At 36.9% G+C, this 19,891-nt stretch overlaps 1 protein-coding gene across 1 annotated transcript in view; it reads left to right on the forward strand.

Moving 5' to 3' along the window:
• Positions 1-10,737: 10,737 nt before the first annotated feature.
• LOC100367539 (retinoblastoma-binding protein 5-like) overlaps positions 10,738-19,891 on the forward strand; it is a 64,738-nt gene continuing 55,584 nt past the window's right edge. Inside the window, exons 1-4 of the mRNA XM_085499433.1 lie at positions 10,738-10,853; positions 12,414-12,439; positions 16,656-16,828; positions 19,565-19,705. Of these exons, the coding sequence (XP_085355559.1) occupies positions 10,835-10,853; positions 12,414-12,439; positions 16,656-16,828; positions 19,565-19,705 (359 nt within the window). The 5' untranslated portion in view covers positions 10,738-10,834. The remainder of the gene's footprint in view (positions 10,854-12,413; positions 12,440-16,655; positions 16,829-19,564; positions 19,706-19,891) is intronic.

Here is a 19,891-nt window from a genome sequence, read left to right on the forward strand (position 1 = left end):
ATACTGCTCAAATTGACTAAGTGTTCAAAACGTCATAAAAAAGACGCCGCCGAAGATGCGCGTCGCACAATCTTTTTGCTAGCTGTCAAACAACTTGTCAAGTCAAAACATCTACGCGCCAAAGTAAAAAGGCTGATTTTACTGCGGGTCCAGGCTGCGGGTGGATGTTCAGAGAGCCCTTCAAGATTGATAAAACTCAGTTTCCAGGTGGTCAACATACATTAAGTTTTCCCAATCCTAGTATTCTATGTGATGTACATCTAACATGCCAAAAATGAACGATTGGTGAACGATTTGAACCTGACAAAAATAGCAGACGGAAATGTGTTTACAAAATAAAAATAGTGATTACTTGATTTTAAAAATAGATACCAGGAAGGGGGGGGGGGGTAAAAGAAAAGTTATATAACATTTTATTATTCAATAATTTATTAAAATACATAAGTTTGTCCAATTCCCTGTGATATAACACCTCAGACATAGCTCATTGTACTCGGTTTGAGTGTGGGTACAAAGTTACTATTTGAATTTTTTATATCTTTTTTCATTAATGAGAAATTTGACCCCAAAGTTAGAGTAACGGTTCACCAGGAATGGCTTTTTAACTCTTCTGTGATTTTTTTGGGCTTGGCTGATTTTGTTCAAACTTGATAGGCAGATCGTACCATCACTAATTGGAAAAACAATCCTGACCCACCGCTACCATGGCAACAGCGAAAATCTGTTTTTTGAATACTTTCGCCCCAAATTTATTACCTCCTACCAGTCTTGTAATAGCAGTGGCCAAATGATCATGCCTTTTATTCTGGCTACGTTGCGCACTGGTAAGAGATCACTGGCGCCGACATTGTTACAACCGAAGTATTTTTATTTTGTAAATAAATGTTCGTCTGCTATTTTTATCCAGTTTAGCAACATTTTTTGCATATTAGGTGTACATCACATGGAATACTACGATTGACAGAACTTGGTGTATGTTGACTGAGTTTTATCATAGTACGAAGTACCAGGAGGTTTCTGCTGGCGACGTTGCGGCGTTACCCAGTTCCAAATAAAGATTACCAACGCCAAATGAGCAACATTTTAACCGGTAATCAAGATTCATTCAATCCACGGCTAGCAAGCAACATCAGAAGCGAAGTTGTAGCATGCAGTACTAGTAAGTCATCCCGTCAGTGGAGTACCACAGTAGCACGGCATGCTTGCCTTCAGCATTGTATTCAAATGAATCACGTGGTGTGTCGTTCTCGTTCAAACCCGGAATTCGATCAATAGGGGAGTTTCAGTATAAAAAAACACATTGCAAATCATGCAAGTTCAACATTTTCAAACCAGTATACTAAAACAGGAATGCTCAGAGTGTAAAGTATGATAGTTATTACTTTCCAGTATACACATCTCTGTTGATACTATCCCTCACATATTCTACCCCAATTATTCCTGCGTATAATGGACTAGCCTCTTTCTTGTTGACATTCAGACTAAAATCATGTGACAGGCTGTTAAAATTGGCTGTTGTATACTCTTTCGCCGGTCTGGGAAATGTGTTTAATTAGCTCTCATTCAAGCAACAATACAGATTTCCCAGTGGGAGTGAAACTATTCGACTCTGCCATTAAAAAATAGGGGTGTTTTCAGCAAAAAACGAATAACCCTGGAATGCACACAAAATACTGAATTTCGGAACAAATCGTGCATTACTTACAGCAGCAGAATACCACAGAAATATCAGACGAAACATGAAAACACTATATATTGTATTTCGGCCTGAACCCTCTATATTGCAATTCAAGGAATTAACCCCTTATGTGCATCCATTTCCCACCTTGGTATCACCCACCCCTGAAAACAAACTCTTAATACCACGCTGAAGCGTTTGGTAATAATTATTAAGAAGTAACCAGTAAATTAACTAATTAAATAAGGCATCGTAATAATTAATTAAATACATAAATAAAGTCTGAACCTACTATTTCCAAGCTGTACTGGAAATGGAAAAACAAACAAAGGGCATAAAAAAACTGTCTAATAAGAATAAAAATACTGTAAAATTATATTAAAATTAAAAGACGTTATTTACTATGTTGCTCGGTATCGCCCGGCCTGTATCTTAAAGATGGGGGGGGGGGGGATATTACAACGCGTTTTTCACAAAAGACAGTCTCACGCGTTGTAATATTGCGTTGTGGCTTGTGATAAGGGCGACCAGTAAATTTGGCTGGGGTGATTTTATAAGCAACGAAATTTGAGGGGGTTGTTGTACTTAGACCGAAAAACGGACTCGCCCATTTAATTGTCTGAATCACTGTGGATGACGCTATAAAAAATATAGAGTTGAAAATTAGAAATGTTGGAAGACAATTACTTTGTTTTATGAAATTTTCTCTGTATATTTGTTGACAAAATCTACTCTCGGTTTTTTTATGAAAATCCCCAATAGAATAACTATCACGGCGCGCATCGCCCATGATTGTTAAACATCTAAACGCTCAAAGGGGTAAAGGGTGTCACGTGAAACGTTATGTCGATTGTTTCTGCCTCATGCCTGGTGGCCACCACTTGTCGCGCTTTCTACTGGTTAGTTAAATGCGTCCATGCAACAACATTATTTTAACACTATTTTTATATGTCACATGAACAAATAGAGCGTACTCGGATTTACATTGATATAATCCAGAACATTGAAAGGATAAAATGTGTTTAAATATTATCGATCCGTCATCCTCGATCATTATGAGATGATCGGGATTGGTCATATGTTACATTAGCCCGCAATCATCCGCCCATGCGACATGATACATTGAGTGATATGATGCCAAGTATGCCCACTGATGCCAGCTCAATACGATACACAAACTATTTACCACATTATGCCTGCAGACTCCGTACTCAATTAAAACGGTATATATATTATTAGTTCGTGCAACTATCTGAAGCAGTTGGGTTATGAGCTCGCCTGGCGTCTGCTAAAAGATGAGAAGATGTGTTAAAATGTGTGTTACTCTCTCACCAAGTATCGCTCTTGGTAAACTATTGTTTAAGAGTGAAAGTTACTTTCATGTCGCTCAAACCATGGAGTTATAAACTTATACCTCCATGCTCAAACTGTTAGGACGATGCCATGGTGTTATGGCTGTCATAATACGTCACATGACACGTAGAACAGTTTCACTACCACAGGCTACAAAACTCCAGTGGTAATGTTATTTTTGAAACTGGTAATTATTTAATTTCCATTGATTAATTTCCACGTCGTGGTGAATTATATAGGTCAAATGTCACAGTGATCATTCCATTCAAGCAGCACAACTAGACGAACTATGTTATTTTTAATTGATGCATTTTCCTTCAAATTTTAGAACCTAACCCAATTTTTGTATTCTTGTTTCCACAGAAACTGAACAAGCGTGTAATAGAATTGAACAGAAATAGATCAATACCGGAAGGAGATAAGGAGCTGTATGCAAGTGCAATGAAAGTAGGATATATGTCCAGTGAAGTGTCTGGCAGCGAGGACGATGATGAAGACCAGAGAAAACTCCTCGTTGTTAACCCACTTCCATGGCGATCAGTCATATTGAACAATTTGTTTCAAGTCCCTTGACGAAAAACACGCTAAACGTGTTCAGAATAAGGGCGTGATACTCGAACGCTGTCGAAGGAAAGTGGGTGCCCAGTCGACTAGAGATTACCCTAGAAATGCACCCAGGTTCTCCTTCATTGATTTTAGCAGTGGAGAGGAAGAGGGAGACAACAACAGTCAAGGTGAAGGAGAAGTTGCCGCTGCTGAATGATATTTTGGCAAATTAATTTTGTGTTTCAACACAAATAGGGAACACATTTTTTTTTATCTGTCAGAGCTTTTTCCAACTTTTCAATTTTTTTTGGTTGATTGATTTTCGTTGTTTTTTAAATAAATATTAATAGTGCTGTATATTTTGCTTTTGTTGTTTCTACAGATGCATTGCTCCCCAATCCCGGTTAACCAAAATTCACTGCTAATTCCCCAACGTGTCCCAATCCTGTAATTTTACTCATTAAAGATGCAATGTGGACAAATTGAGGCATTTTTAAGGATCTTTAAAAAAAAATTTTTAATGGCTTTGTTAAGAATTAATATTATATGACTTGTTGAAATAAATGTGCACTTTGTGTAGCAATCTTAGAAGTATTCATTCACAAAAAAAGGACAAAGGTTCACTTGACTTTTCCTTTTCTTTGCCAAATGAATACTTCTGGGATTGCTAAAAAAGTGCACTTTTATTTCTTGATAAATCATATAATTGGTTCCGAAAAATTGCAGTATCAAAGGAAGATTTTTCAAAAATTGACCAAAGTTATTCATATTGCTTCTTTAATTACGTCTCAATCTGGTTATATCACCCCTATTATCTACATGGGTGAATATGGTAGAATGTGGTGGTTGGACCAAATAGATTGATATAGATAACATGTCCGAATCTGGTGTTATCACCCCTATTATCTACATGGGTGAATATGGTAGAATGTGGTGGTTGAACCAAATAGATTGATAAAGATAACATGTCCCAATCTGGTGTTATCACCCCATTATCTACATGGGTGAATATGGTAGAATGTGGTGGTTGGACCAAATAGTTCGATATAAATAACATGTCCGAATCTGGTGTTATCCCCCATTATCTACATGGGTGAATATGGTAGAATGTGGTGGTTGGACCAAATAGTTCGATATAAATAACATGTCCGAATCTGGTGTTATCCCCCATTATCTACATGGGTGAATATGGTAGAATGTGGTGGTTGGACCAAATAGTTCGATATAAATAACATGTCCGAATCTGGTGTTATCCCCCATTATCTACATGGGTGAATATGGTAGAATGTGGTGGTTGGACCAAATAGTTCGATTTGGATAACATGTCCGAATCTGGTGTTATCCCCCATTATCTACATGGATGAATATGGTAGAATGTGGTGGTTGGACCAAATAGTTCGATTTGGATAACATGTCCGAATCTGGTGTTATCCCCCATTATCTACATGGGTGAATATGGTAGAATGTGGTGGTTGGACCAAATAGTTCGATATAAATAACATGTCCGAATCTGGTGTTATCCCCCATTATCTACATGGGTGAATATGGTAGAATGTGGTGGTTGGACCAAATAGTTCGATATAGATAACTTGTCCAAATCTGGTGTTATCCCCCCATTATCTACATGGGTGAATATGGTAGAATGTGGTGGTTGGACCAAATAGTTCGATATAAATAACATGTCCGAATCTGGTGTTATCACCCCTATTATCTACATGGGTGAATATGGTAGAATGTGGTGGTTGAACCAAATAGATTGATAAAGATAACATGTCCAAATCTGGAGTTATCACCCCATTATCTACATGGGTGAATATGGTAGAATGTGGTGGTTGGACCAAATAGTTGGATATAGATAACATGTCCGAATCTGGTGTTATCACCCCTATTATCTACATGGGTGAATATGGTAGAATGTGGTGGTTGAACCAAATAGATTGATAAAGATAACATGTCCCAATCTGGTGTTATCACCCCATTATCTACATGGGTGAATATGGTAGAATGTGGTGGTTGGACCAAATAGTTGGATATAGATAACATGTCCGAATCTGGTGTTATCACCCCTATTATCTACATGGGTGAATATGGTAGAATGTGGTGGTTGAACCAAATAGATTGATAAAGATAACATGTTCCAATCTGGTGTTATCACCCCATTAACTACATGGGTGAATATGGGTGAATGTGGTGGTTGGACCAAATAGTTAGATATAGATAACATGTCCGAATCTGGTGTTATCCCCCATTATCTACATGGATGAATATGGTAAAATGTGGCTGTTTAAATTAATAGTTCGGTATAGACAACGTGGCCTAATGATGTGATGATGATCAATTAAACTTTGTAATAATTATGTAAAACATTGTAATAGTACAGTCATTCAGACTTGAGATACAATAGACTAAAGGTGTGGACAAATCCTCTATAATACCACAGTTGAACATTAGGTGAACCACTAGTTCACTATATGACGAAGTAGGGAAAACAAGGATGAAGATGGTATCTTCACCCCAATAAAACGTCATTCACCCATATTGTGAATGACGCATTTCGTGCTGTGCATAATACGTCACATGACACGTAGAACAGTTTCATTACCACAGGCTACATAACTCCAGTGGTAATGTTATTTTTGAAACTGGTAATTATTTAATTTCCATTGATTAATTTCCACGTCGTGGTGAATTATATAGATCAAATGTCACAGTGATCATTCCATTCAAGCAGCACAACTAAGACGAACTAGCCACTAAGTCCTCGAGACAAAACAGGTGATCTAAGTAAAGAAAATAACGATAAAACAACGATTGTAGGCTTTAGTATCAACACAATCAATTCGGATCACAAGGTATTCTGGTATTTAACATAACAATATTACTTGAGGGTGCGACTGACGTGTGGCATTACGTGAATTTCGTATCTGATGTGTACTCTGATTTCTAAGATTTATGCCCTATATCGCGTTTCCCTGAAAGTAAATTGTATGACGTATTCAGTGCGTGCTTGAATTAAATTACTTTACAAATATTGTGATTTTTTCTATGCAATGCAGCAACTACAAACTTTAACCTAATGTGTTTCCAATAGGGTAGTGACATAGTTACCGTGGTAAGTGTGACGTCACAAATAATACAATAACACCCATTATTGTTAATGTAGGGCACCTTAAATGTGTCTGTTGGTAACATATATACGTAACTTTATCCACATTGCATTACACATACTGAACAGATACAGTCAACGTCAACCAATATATGTGTCCTGTTATATAATATATTTGGGACAATGTAATGCAGGAAAGGTTACACCATACATATACTTTGTGCCTCAGTAAAATGCTTTAATTATGTGGCATTGGATATTCCCAGAAGAGGGCCCACTATGCTCATTCACATAATGTTTACAGCTAGTGTTTATCGAAATTAAAGGGAATGACATAAAACATCTTTTATACGTGGCGGGGTATCCTAGATTTCATGATATAAATTACAGTTTTTGGAAGAATGGGCGATATTATGAGCGTTGCTTGTTGAATTGTGACGTATCATTCATGCGAGAACGGTTTTTGGCTGCATTGGCTCCCGCACGCAGGGAGTTCTTTCTAAACATAAAAGTAGTTTTTTTTAGCCTCCAATTTCAAAATCCCCCTTTTTTAAATCAATTGTCACAACTACAGGCAAAGCTTTGAAAATTACAGCTAAACTCTGAATCTAAATTGCTCACTGCTAAGTAAGTCATTGAAATAACGCCACAAACCAAATATTAATAGTTTTTGGAAAACTTAGGTTAGCCATGGACCAATTTATTATTTAATGATGTATTATAATTGTGTATTAGTGTCTTTATCATTTTATTATTTGCTTACGTGCATATATTCATTACGATTTTTGATTTATTTACTTGTGTTGACTTCTTCTGAGACATCGACTAATTTGCGAGATGGGAACAGCGTCTCCAACTGCCAGTTCAAAGTATCCTTTCAAAAATGGCTGACCGCTCACCTTTTTGATTTTGTGCCCAATTTTGGTTCGTTTGTCACTCATTTGGCTCATTTTTTATCCGTTTGGCTTGTTTTTGGCTAGTTTTAAGTTATTTGGGTCGTTCCATGTTTTGTCAATCGAAATGGCGGTCATGCCATGTTATAGTTACTCGTATTTATTTATTGAGCTGTCATGTTAGTTACTCGTATTTATTGAGCTGCATACTAAATCTTCTCGAGAAATTTATTTCTATGACGTGGCGATTTTCAATGTCGTTAACAAATTTGATATAGTTTTATTTCGTTTCGTTTCGTTTCGTGGAAAAGACTAAGCCGTTTAGGATGGATATTATGATGTAGAAACCGAAGTAACCCGGATGGTTGTTTTTAATACGAATGGTGGCTATCGGTAATGGTCAGCAGAAAGCATAACATACGTAATTAAAACAAAACAATATAGTACATGTTGCATGACGTCAAATATTTATTATTATCGACAATAGATCATAACCGTACATATTTATGTATGTAAAACAAAACTGCTAAATAATGAAACCACGCCACATAATGTTACCAATCAAAATATCAGATTTCTTCGAGGTCTCAATGCGGTTTAACTAAGTATGTGTTCTTCACAAATCCAACTTAAAAAATTAAGTTTTATGTTTACTGAACAAATTTTCGCTTTTGGGGCAAATTCCCGTTCATTCCCAAATTCTCTTGATCAATCTACGCCTTTTGTTCGGCAACAAATATTAAAAAAAAAAGAAATATGTAATTACCAGTATAAAATGGTAGTCAGAATTAATATTCCAATGAATAACATGTATTAATAAAATAATATAACAGGGATGGTAAATGAAATGCACCCAGCTCCGTTTAACAATGGGTAAAAATAAAACAAATACAAATGATGCTCAAATGCTTAACAATTTTGAAATGAGATACGATATAAAAATTTGTCCATATTTAAATCAATCCTATTCTGCACCCATCCTTAATAAGAACTGTCACTAAATTATAAATTTCGAACAAGGACATTCGTCGCCACTCAGTGTTCGAATAGATCGTGGAGATACACGTTATGTTGAATTAATGTTCTGCGTCGGCGACATTTCATTTCCCTGTTTCACATTTCAGAGATTATTCTGATTGCGGCAATTCAGTTTCAGACTTGGGTTCTTCATTCAGTTCATTCGTCTTCGGTTTTTTTGACTCGTCAGTTTTGTCAACTGTAATAGGCAAGTATATTTCTGTTGGTTCTTTGGTAGCCAGCAGTGGAGCCTCGAACATCAGCACCCCATCTTCTTTCAGTTTCGAAGTCAGAGATGTGACGTCAACGTTTTCCGGAAGCATGAACTCACGGGTGAAGGTGTACACGCTATACACATTGCCGTCTGTGTCGGCCTCCGTTGATTTGCCATTTACTTTGAGAACGCCATTGGAAAGTTTAACACTCAGGTCATCGGGGCTGACGTTACCGACATCTACAGCCAACCTAAAGTTCTTTGCCTTTGGTTCGACGAGACTTTGCTCCGAACTATCAGTCTTCCTGGTCTCTGTGCGCTTGAAGGGAGTCTTTCCTGATGCCAGATTTGGTGTTCTAATGTGACAATCTTCGCAGCCGAAATCAGGTTTGATGATCTCATTTAAAATTGCATTGGCAAGAGCAAGTTCTTGCCAACCTGATGTGAGGTACGGATGTAGTTGTCTCTGCATGACGGGGAACCGCCGATGAGTGGTAGTTGGCATCGATATGTTAAAAGCCATTGCTTCAGAGTCGCTGTTAATGAAGTAGGTGCTTTCGTTCTTCTTCCTTATTAAGTGAAGTAATCAGGTAACTGCTGTGTTGTTGTGCTGTTCGGCTTTTATATACACTGTCCGCATCTCGAGAACTTTCAGGAATCGTCCTCGCCGTTGTTAAATTCGTCATTTAGAGTTTTCGAGAAATTTCTAGATGTGTGCTTGTTGCTATTTCCTTCCTCCAATGGGGCGGATTAGCGCCACAAGCGTCAGAAAGTGTGGAAATCATTTATCGAATAGTCTGGAAACAAAGAGGTCAAATAATAATAATAATAAGGCCAAAAAACAACAACTTATGTCGCCCTCAAGTCGGAAAATTAAAAAAATTGGGTCGGTCGGTCGGATTTTTTTGTTTGTTAAAACTCGTGAAAACTAATGTTATCGTAAATAGCCGAGGTATATGGGAAAAAAACGCGACCCGATATTTCATATTTTTCGGTCGGTCGCTGATGGCAACAAAACATTTTTTTGTTGGCCTAATAATAATAATAGTTTAATACGCAATTGTAATCTGCTGTGGATACAGTAAGGTACAAATAGTGTGAGATAAAATGAAAGAAATACAACTAAAATAACTATAAATTAAAAAGTCTAATAACTACAAATAAATAACAAATTAATGAAAATACAGTAAATAAATCAACAATTGATGGGATCTAGAGGATCCAAAAGAATTTAGAAATCATCGCTATCAGAATTAGAGGTTTTTGTGATGTTGTAAATTTCTATTCTCACGTGAATTAATTTTAACAACAAAATTCTGATGGTTGTGATACATAACAACAATAACAAATTATACTATAGCGTCGTATGGGATTCGGAGAAGGACCCGGATGGAATAATGTGTTCGACTTCGCCTCGTACATTATCTTACCATAGACCCTTCTCCTAATTTAATATTACGGATTGGGAATTCATTATTATTTAAATAATTGACAATTAGAATAAATATAGAATAGAATAAATAGACGTGTCACATAACTTTTTATTATGACACATTGACTTTTCGTATGCTTTTTCCAGTAAAATATAGTTATTTGGAATGCAAAAATAAAAATTATGGAATAAATTTCATACAATATTTTATATAACAATATTTTATATCCTGATAAGTTTTGACAACAATAAGCATGTAACCAAAAATCACAAATCACCATTTTCATCAATGTTTGACCTGTGTTTTGTGCAAAAAGTAGCTTGATCACCATAAATATTTATCTGGGTTTTGTAAACAATCGCATAAGCCGTCAAGAATATCGGATTATTTTTTTTAATACTAATCGTATCGTGGAAGCTAGGGTCATATAACTTTCCCCTTTATAATAGTAGCAAGACCCCCTAGCCAAGTCGTTTACCGCACGAGAAGAAATCCCAGTCTCGCAAACTCTCGCGAGAGTGTATCTAGCCGCCATTTTAAAAAGCTGTACGAGAGAGTTGTTTTGTTTTTGTATGATTTACACGGAAATTTATAATGAATCTTGCGCTTTTGGGTAAGTATAATTATCAACACTTAATCAGGAATACTCTATTATTGTGTTGGCTGTTTTATGATTGTATTGTCGAATTTTATATTTCATTTCACTCGCAGACAAAACAACTTGGTTTTGTAAATAACACCGAATAAACGGCATGGTAAATTAATACTATGTCAAATCAAAGTAAACATGTAGTACTGCGAATGAAATTAAATATAAATTTCAACAACAGTGAATACAATCATGATACAGATAACATAGTTATAGAGTGATGCTGATTGAGCAACCGTTTGTGTGCATATACCCTATAATTTGTGTGTGTAATCACGGAAACAACCGTAGCCCTAGCCCTGAGTACAGTCCTGTAGGTTGGCCTTCTTCCGCTGATCATTCGGTCCCCACTTGGAGACCATTTGGGGACCGAATGATCAGCGGAAGAAGGCCAACCTACAGGACTGTACTCAGGGCTACCGTAGCCCATACCTCTATCAATTGCCAATATCGGCCATCTGCGTTTGATCACTGATCATGGACGTAGCATTGATGATTTAATTTGTGAAAATTGCTATCTTCTTATCTGTTTCTCGTGCAATCCTTTAATATTTTTTCAGATCAGTGTCAGTGTTGATGATCGTTATTATGTGCTATCAGTTGCTCTTTTAAATTTTACCATTGCCTATTCGAGAAAACTAAACAGATTGACTCCATATATTAATTCTGAACTGTTTGTACGTTGTTACCAGCATAGTTGGAGGCGTGTCCTATTTAGAATCACAAACTGGTGACAAACCAGAGTGTGTGGCTAACTGATTCATAACCCTGTGAACTTTGAAAGAGCAACTAATATACTCCAAACTGGTATTTTTTTTTAAATTAAATTAAATTAAATTTGACTTTCCTCCATCTGTTTTTTCCAAAAATGCACCCCCCCTTTTTAAATACTAAATATCAGCCGATACCCCCCAGACTAGGCGTAGAGTTTATTATAGTTTCTTGATTCCCCGTTGTCAACTGTTGAAAAATAACAATACCAATTTGAATATTTCAAAAAAAATGAAACGGCTTATGTTGATCATGTTAGACATCTGCAATCACTGCAGTTCTGTGGCTCTTGGTTTTGCTGCATTTGTGGTCATCAGTAGAGTTATTTTATCTGTTATAGTACATTTGTATTACCTGATGCCAATCATCATTCTGGGCCCATCTAAAAGTGCTTTAGATTGGTGTATATTGCTCGGTTTGGCCATAACCTTTCTACAATTGATGGGTCCAAACTAATTTGTCATGTGTCATGAGATTATTACTTAGAAATGGCTTTATTATCTCACCTCTTACATGTTATAACATCACATACAATGTGCTGTCGTCTCCAGCTTCTCGGTATTGAAAGTACTAAAGTCATAACAAACATCTGGGAAGAACACTGCTTGGAATAACTGAAATGATTCCAGGGAAACTACTGGGTAATAGGAAAACATTAGTTTTTATAAGAAACTTTTTTTAGTGCCCATTACAAACGAAACTGCCCTTGCTCTTTCAATTAACTCAACTTTTTCTGGTATGTTCACATTTCAGAAAGCTTTGGACAGAATTACCCAGAGGTAAGTTACCGTAAAAGCTCAATCAATTTGACCATGTGGAAATAAATAATTTTTGTAGGTGGTCCAATTGGTTGAATGAATATGGAAAATATGTTTCCAAAGTGGTTAATTTGTTATCTTTAGAAAAAGAACATTTCTATCAGTTGTTAGGAATACATATATAAGTAACAAAAACTAAAAAGTAGTATGTGTACAAGTAGCAGGTAAAAGAAATTTATGCAATTTCATTTTGTGTTGTGAAGCACTTGTTTACACAACTTCAAATGCTTTTGTTCATTTCTTCATCTCTATTCTTAAGTACCGGTAGATACATGTACATGTATATAAGTTTCTGGAATGAATTTGTGATTTTATCTGGGAATTCAATATCTGTCAGGATTTGTTGTCGGTCTAAATGATATAAATACAAAGTAGTAAAATGTGTACTGTAATTCATCTTCAATCTCATTTAGCGAGCAAGACAGTATTAAAATACATACAAGACAGTATTAAAATGTATGAGAGACTTTATTTAAATTACATAATACTTTACATAATATACCATAATTTGACAAGATCGTCATACATGTATAATGTGAACTGTTCCATAAAACGTAGTCTAAACTAATCCTCTATGGTACAAAGATGGTCTGTTACATTGTGCAGACCTTATTAGTTTTACACTCAAATTTGTAACTAAGGGGAGAGTAGGAAATCAAACGGGCGGTTCACCGCGGTAATCACTGCGGTACACCGGGGAGAGCCGCAGACTGCTAATAATTAGGGGTCTCTACCGCGGTGGCCACTGGTACCGGTTGCAACCGCGGTCGTAGGAAAGGTGTGAAATACGTACTTAACAGTTTACTTTGTGATTCCAAGAGTCTTTGTTTCAAATAGCTGTTTTTAAATCAAGCAGGTTACGAGCATCGCTGGCATGGAAATACTAAGCATATGGTAATATTATCGGCCCACGTATTTTATTAATATAAAAATCCATAAGTCCAATGCTGTATACGAATTGTTGTTGCGTGAAACAATATTGTATTTTATGCATGTATTTATCACCAATTCCAAGAGTAAAAGTCGTAACTTTCGAAGGTACGAGTATTATGACTCGTCCATACATTTCACTTACGTTTGTTACACTTGAATAAAGTCTACCACATGAAAAGAATGTTATTTACGAAGTTTTAAATAGCCGAGCCTTCCTGATTCGAGCCTCTTGTTGACTTGACAACGATGGGTATCATTAATGTTTATTCTTCGCCTGTATCGCATTCCAGACAAAAAGTTCAAGATCGGTAAACAAGAAATGAACGAACTAAAATGTCTCCTGTGTTTCAAGTGCGGTCGTGTACGTTCTATAAATCTAACCTTGCACACATAATCTTGTATTGACGTGTTTTGTTTTTTTTGGTCAAAAACGACGTTGTCTTTCAGTTAACTCTTCGCGTTCATGGTATTTGTGAGAGTTTACTGATTTTTTTGAACAAATGTTAAGTAACTATATCATTTTGCGTCAAACTGGGTGGCCCGAATTTAAATGTCAGTGCGTGAACTCATTGAGGCCATTGCCACACGTAATTCAAACACATGGTTATTAGAGTTCAGTCGAAATGTACGCGAATAATGCGATCAAAGTGCGCTGCAAGTTTATTATAGAAAAATTTAACATTGCGCATGATATTATGACAGAACCCCACACCCTCCCCGTGGCTTTCGTTGCGTATGGAAATTATTTTCACGAGTGATGCGGTGTATCCTGCGGGCGTACTTTCACGAGCGAAGCGAGTGAATGTACAGCAGAATACACCGCATCTCGAGTGAAAATAACTTCCATACGCAACGAAAGCCACAGGGAGGGTGTGGGGTTCTGTTATTATTACATATGTTCCATACTTTATTATTTCGTATTAAAGAAAGAACGTGCAAACCGAGATGGATTTTAGGTCGGGGAACCCCATTGCCCATTAATATGTTCCAATATAAGTGTTACGCCCTAGCAGCGCGTCAGTGTAGAACGCGCCCGGAGAACGCGCGTCACTGTTTGTTAGAAATTAAAATAATCAGATGTCTAATCTGAGTCACTGTCCGAATAAATAACTCGTTGACGTTTAGTTGGGACCACGGCAGAACCAGAACTTGAACTGGACGACTATGATACACAGTTTATGTTGAAGTTAAAAGTTACGCCACAGAATTGTGCATTGGCAAACATGCCGTGCAACTGCGGTACTCCAGGTAGTCAACATACATTAAGTTCTCCCAATCGTAATATTCCATGAGATGTACACCTAACATGCCAAAAACGTCGCTGAACGATTTGAATCGGACAAAAATTGCAGACGAAAATGGTTTACAAAATAAAAATAGTTTGGTAACCAATGAAAATACCATGTTCATTTACATATCGACCGTGAAAATACCGAAAACATTATTGCATGGGTGATATGAAAATTAGTTTGGGCCAAAATAAGTGACTGCCTAAAAGTACCATTACTGTTGTTCAAATTTCATTTCACTCGGCAAGTATATTCATGTACCCCAAGGGGAAAATATCGTACTTCTAAATATTGTTTATTCCGAAAAACTGTACTCCTGAAGGGACTATTTTGTTTGCTCTCAGACCTCATTTGCATATGGGTTGTGGAAATACCGATTTTGATTTCAGGGACGAATCAAAATAAACTGCACAGCAGTACATATGTAATAATGTATGTTATTGTATGGTTAATATTACATATTCACTTTATTTCGAATAAAATAATTCACCGATGAGTCACAAGCTTTTAAAATATTTTCTCGACTTTCGTTAGACACCTGACTCCGGGACCTGACTATCTTTTTCAATGATTTAAATGCGCCCATGTTTATATTTGCGTAATAATTACGAATGCAACGCAATATCAAGACGGTAATATTGAAATATTCACAGACCCAATAGCCCAGATTAGTGTCCCAACAATAATAAAAATAACTTAGTAATAACTTGCGTAATTATTATAATAGCAATACATTGCAAAGTTGAAATATTTAGAGCCTGTGCAACACTGAACATATTTGCGTTATTAGAAAAGCAGCACACTAAGTAAACGATGTTGAAATATTCAAAGCCAATACAGAGTTGGATACAAGTTGTGTTATTACAGTACCACAGGATATAATAACAATTTTACGAGAACGACGCGCGGACCAAGAAAGTAAAGGGTTGCTGAGGTAACGCGTCAGTTCAGTGCGTGACTTGGGGTCAAACTTCGGTCAACACACACTTGATGTTAGCATCGCCGCGTAGCAAGTTTCGCAATGTACTTGAAGTTCAATTGTGCCCCAAAATGATGTCCACGATCACTCAATTGTCACAGCGCATGTTGTACCAAGTCCATGTACACCCCGTTTCGACTTTGACTTGCTTTTCCTTCTTAGTGCATGTTCTTGTTCACATAAATGCGACCTTTCACCAATGTATTAAACACTTTTTCTGAGACCATGCATGATATATATTCACAAAACAATGCGATCATATTTTATATTATGTTGATCTCTACGTTTTTCTGGATCGTTTTGTGATTTTATTCCAAGGCTCAGGCAAATAAAATAATGTCAACTATTATAGACTAGATTCCTAGCTTTTGGCTCAGCTAAATTGGTTTAATTTTTCATTAGAACTTTGTGATCCTTTTAATTTCCCAGTTTTTTGTGTTTATTAATGGTCTTGACAATAAGTGTGAATTGCTGTGCGAGCCTACCGCAGACGACCGCGGTCAGCCGGCGTCATGCATAAATCTATGCATAAATTTGAATAAAATGCGGTCGACTGCCGAGCACCCACCACCACCGCAGTAATGACCGCGGTGCACCGCCCGTTTGATTTCCTACTCTCCCCTAATTAAATATAATTAGTTTTCAGCTTTTCCATCAATATCTCAAGTACAAGTAATTTTCGAATTAATTTTTAATGTGTCTCAAATACTCTCAGCACACGAGAGTTCTTTCTAAGCTTTCTTTGATTCAAGACTTGCATGTACAACAGTTACTCTTCAGTGTTCTACCACCCAAAAAAGCTTATAGATAGATTATCAACTAGTTTACATAACACTATAATATGTTTATCACCTTTATTGTACTCATTGTTATGCTAAATTGATTTTGTTATTTATCCAAAATTAAATAGTTGGAAACCCCTACTCTATAATGTCCCTGAACTAGATATAATTTCCTCCTTTTATAATTTTCACAGGAGAGTGATGGTACTCTAGACTGTATTAGTATTGCTATAACATGTGCTTTCAACAAACGAGGTACCTTATTGGCTGTTGGCTGTAATGACGGTAGAATTGTACTCTGGGATTTCCTGACACGAGGGATAGCGAAGATAATAAGTGCACATGTACATCCTGTTTGTTCTTTAAGGTGAGACACAAATTATTTTATTAGTTTTCTTTTGTCATCACAAACCTTTAAAGCTATGTTAAAACATTTTTTCGAAACACTTAACCAGTCACTGGTAGCATAGTGGTTATCTCATCAGACTCATGATCGGTAGACCCAAGTTCAAACCCTACCTTAGGCTGAATATCAAAAGGTTGACCCCTACCCTGGGTGTGTGTGCCACAGACTCAATGGGAAGGCCAATTCCATTCATTCACTAACAAATGCGACTTTGGGGGAACCTTGGTTAAGGTCTGCAGGTGCTTGTGTTCGACCGAGCCTGGTTGACGCCAAGACAGTGCATTAAAATTGCCATTTGATAGAGAGATGGCCATACAGCCCTGTCATATAGTCTCAAAAATGAATATGCCTTCTGTGACAAAATGCACTACCCCGTTATGTGTCAGCACTAGCACTTGCAATTTTGCACTTATTTAAGTCAGGAGAGACAACAGTGACACATAATGGCCAGAACTGTAGCCTGGCACAAAAACATTATTTAAAAAATAAATAATAAAAACACTTACTTAACTTTGAACCAAACACTTAACTGTCATCCTGCTTACCGGTAGTTGAAGTTTCATTTTTGTGGGTGGTTAATGGGAAAATAACTGCAGAGTTTGAATTTAAGTGATCCTTTTAAATTAGGCTAGATTTGTAAAGGAGCAATTCTTGGAAGGGAACATTCAGGTATACATGTATTAACTGCTTGACAACCAAAACTGGTTGAAAACTCTCAAAAAAGCTGTATTTTGGGCTTGTTGTTGAAACTCTCCTGAACAGTGTACATCCTAGCAACAAAAAACGTTCTGTGATGTAGCTCTGCCCCCTAGAATGGACATTTCTCTATTAGAAGGCTTTGCTTGTTCTTGAAGGTCAATTACATTGTAGGTACATGTATTACCAGTGTATATACCGTATTACCCCGGGCACGCGCCCAGGGGCCTGAACATACAAAATCGGGAAAATTGGGGTGGGCGCTTACCCGAGGACCACCCCAAAAAAGATTTTAAAAAGTTGTTTTTGTGATTGTATGATAAGGTCAAATAAAGGAATGCTTTCGTACACTTTGTACACGAACTTATTTCTTGATTTATGCGAGGTTTCAATAAACGTGAGCACTCGGTCAAGAACTGTGGGAACACTAAGACACAGGGTCGAATTTCAAAAATAAAACTTGTTTTATGTCAGCGAATAAAGTTGTATTACTCACTGAAATTGGCTACAAAGTATGGTAAGTATTGTAATCAATGCACAGTTACTTTTTTAGTACTGGTAACCGTGATCAGTGCAAGTCGAAATGGCCGGGAAAAACTACCGCTTGTAATCCAAGATGGCGATGACCTCATTAGCATAATTTTGTTCACGCACGTATTGATACATCGCATCGTAATTACTGAAGAATAGCAGACAGGGTTATGAAACAAATAAACCTTTTATTACTGATGTGAAATGTTTACAAACTATTGTGAATACATAAACATATCCAAATGGCGATACATAAAAAACAGACTGAAAATAAACTCTGGTCGACCTCATTAACATGATTTATTCACGCACCCACACACGTGACAAAATTACAAAAATAACGATGATGCAACAAGTTCCCATCGTAGGCATGCCATATTATGGTTATCGTAATGGACTTAAGGTCGGCAAAATGTTTTTTCTTCAACGACAGAAAAATAATCCACATGCTGTGATGAAAGATGGAAAGAAAGTAGCAAGTTTTCGACGTGATGTCTCAAAAGTGCTAGCTCCTGTTATGGATTCACAGTTGGCGAAATGATACGTTTTGAAACCATGCTAAGTGTTTCAAACCCCCGGTTCAAACCACTCACCAAGGTATGGATCGTTGCAATATTGCAATATTGGATTCATCGTGAATGAAGAGAAAGCAGAACGTGTGCGCCATATGCTGCGTGGTTCATCTTACGTCGTTAAGTTCCAATGAGTTTTTACGTAAAAACACAAACAGGACCACCACACACTCCAAAAAGAGAACTACCATAACAAACACACTATTTAAATAAAGTGAACGCGTTCGTTTTTGACTAATAAAATATTATTGTTGACCCCGTTCTTGGCTAAAAATCACCCTGGGCGTTTAACCAAGGATGTCCCCAACATTTAACTTTTGTGAAAACGGGGTGGGCGCTTGCCCAGGGAGGGGCGCGTGCCCTGGGTAATACGGTATATATTATATTTTCAAAACTGAGCCTGAAAAGTGAGTCAGAGATATTTACTTTTAATACATCATATTTTGTGATAGCATAATTTCAACTCATTTTATGTTTCCAGCTTGTTCTGGGAGTGATGTCTAAGTAAGATTGCAACTTTATACTGCAGGATAACTTAAAAAAATTCTAATCTTTGGGGGGGGGGGGCAGAGCTACGTCACAAGACATTCCATGTTGCTAAGACGCGCACCACTGTACCTTGTATTTCTATGGGATCTGCGTGAGCTGGTGTAGAACACCGGACGAAAAGACGGTGAAAGTAACGCAATTTGAGTAATTCTGGACAACCAAATTTATATATGTTGGTCATGCAGGGGTGATCTTGTTACACTGTTCAGGGGAGTCTCAACAACCACCCAAAGTACTGTTTTCTGCGGGTTTTGGGTCTTTGTTTTCACCTTGATGATTACCAGGCAGTGAAAATGTATAGGAGACTCCAGCTTATCAGTCATTGAGTTTATACATGCTTTATTTGCAGTTGGGGTCGAACTGGTCATAAATTGTTGAGTGCGTCCACGGATAACATAGTATGCATATGGGATGTATTAACAGGTGAATGTGATCACAGATACAGGTTTCCATCACCAGTCTTAAAAGTACAATTCAATCCTAGAAATAAGTGAGTACCAGTATTAGACGTTTCTTTCCTTCCAAGTCTACTTAGAATTGACTGAATTCTTTGTTTTTTATGAAATTGAGACATGTTGTATTTCCCTATTGGGTGACTGCCACCTACCTGTAATACCTGTATTTGATTGTCAACTAATGATGTACATATGGTAATCTTGAAAATAATTTTTTTTGT

The sequence above is a fragment of the Saccoglossus kowalevskii genome, chromosome 5, assembly GCF_978046115.1.
Source record: "Saccoglossus kowalevskii chromosome 5, keSacKowa6.1, whole genome shotgun sequence".
Taxonomy (NCBI): Eukaryota; Metazoa; Hemichordata; class Enteropneusta; family Harrimaniidae; genus Saccoglossus; species Saccoglossus kowalevskii.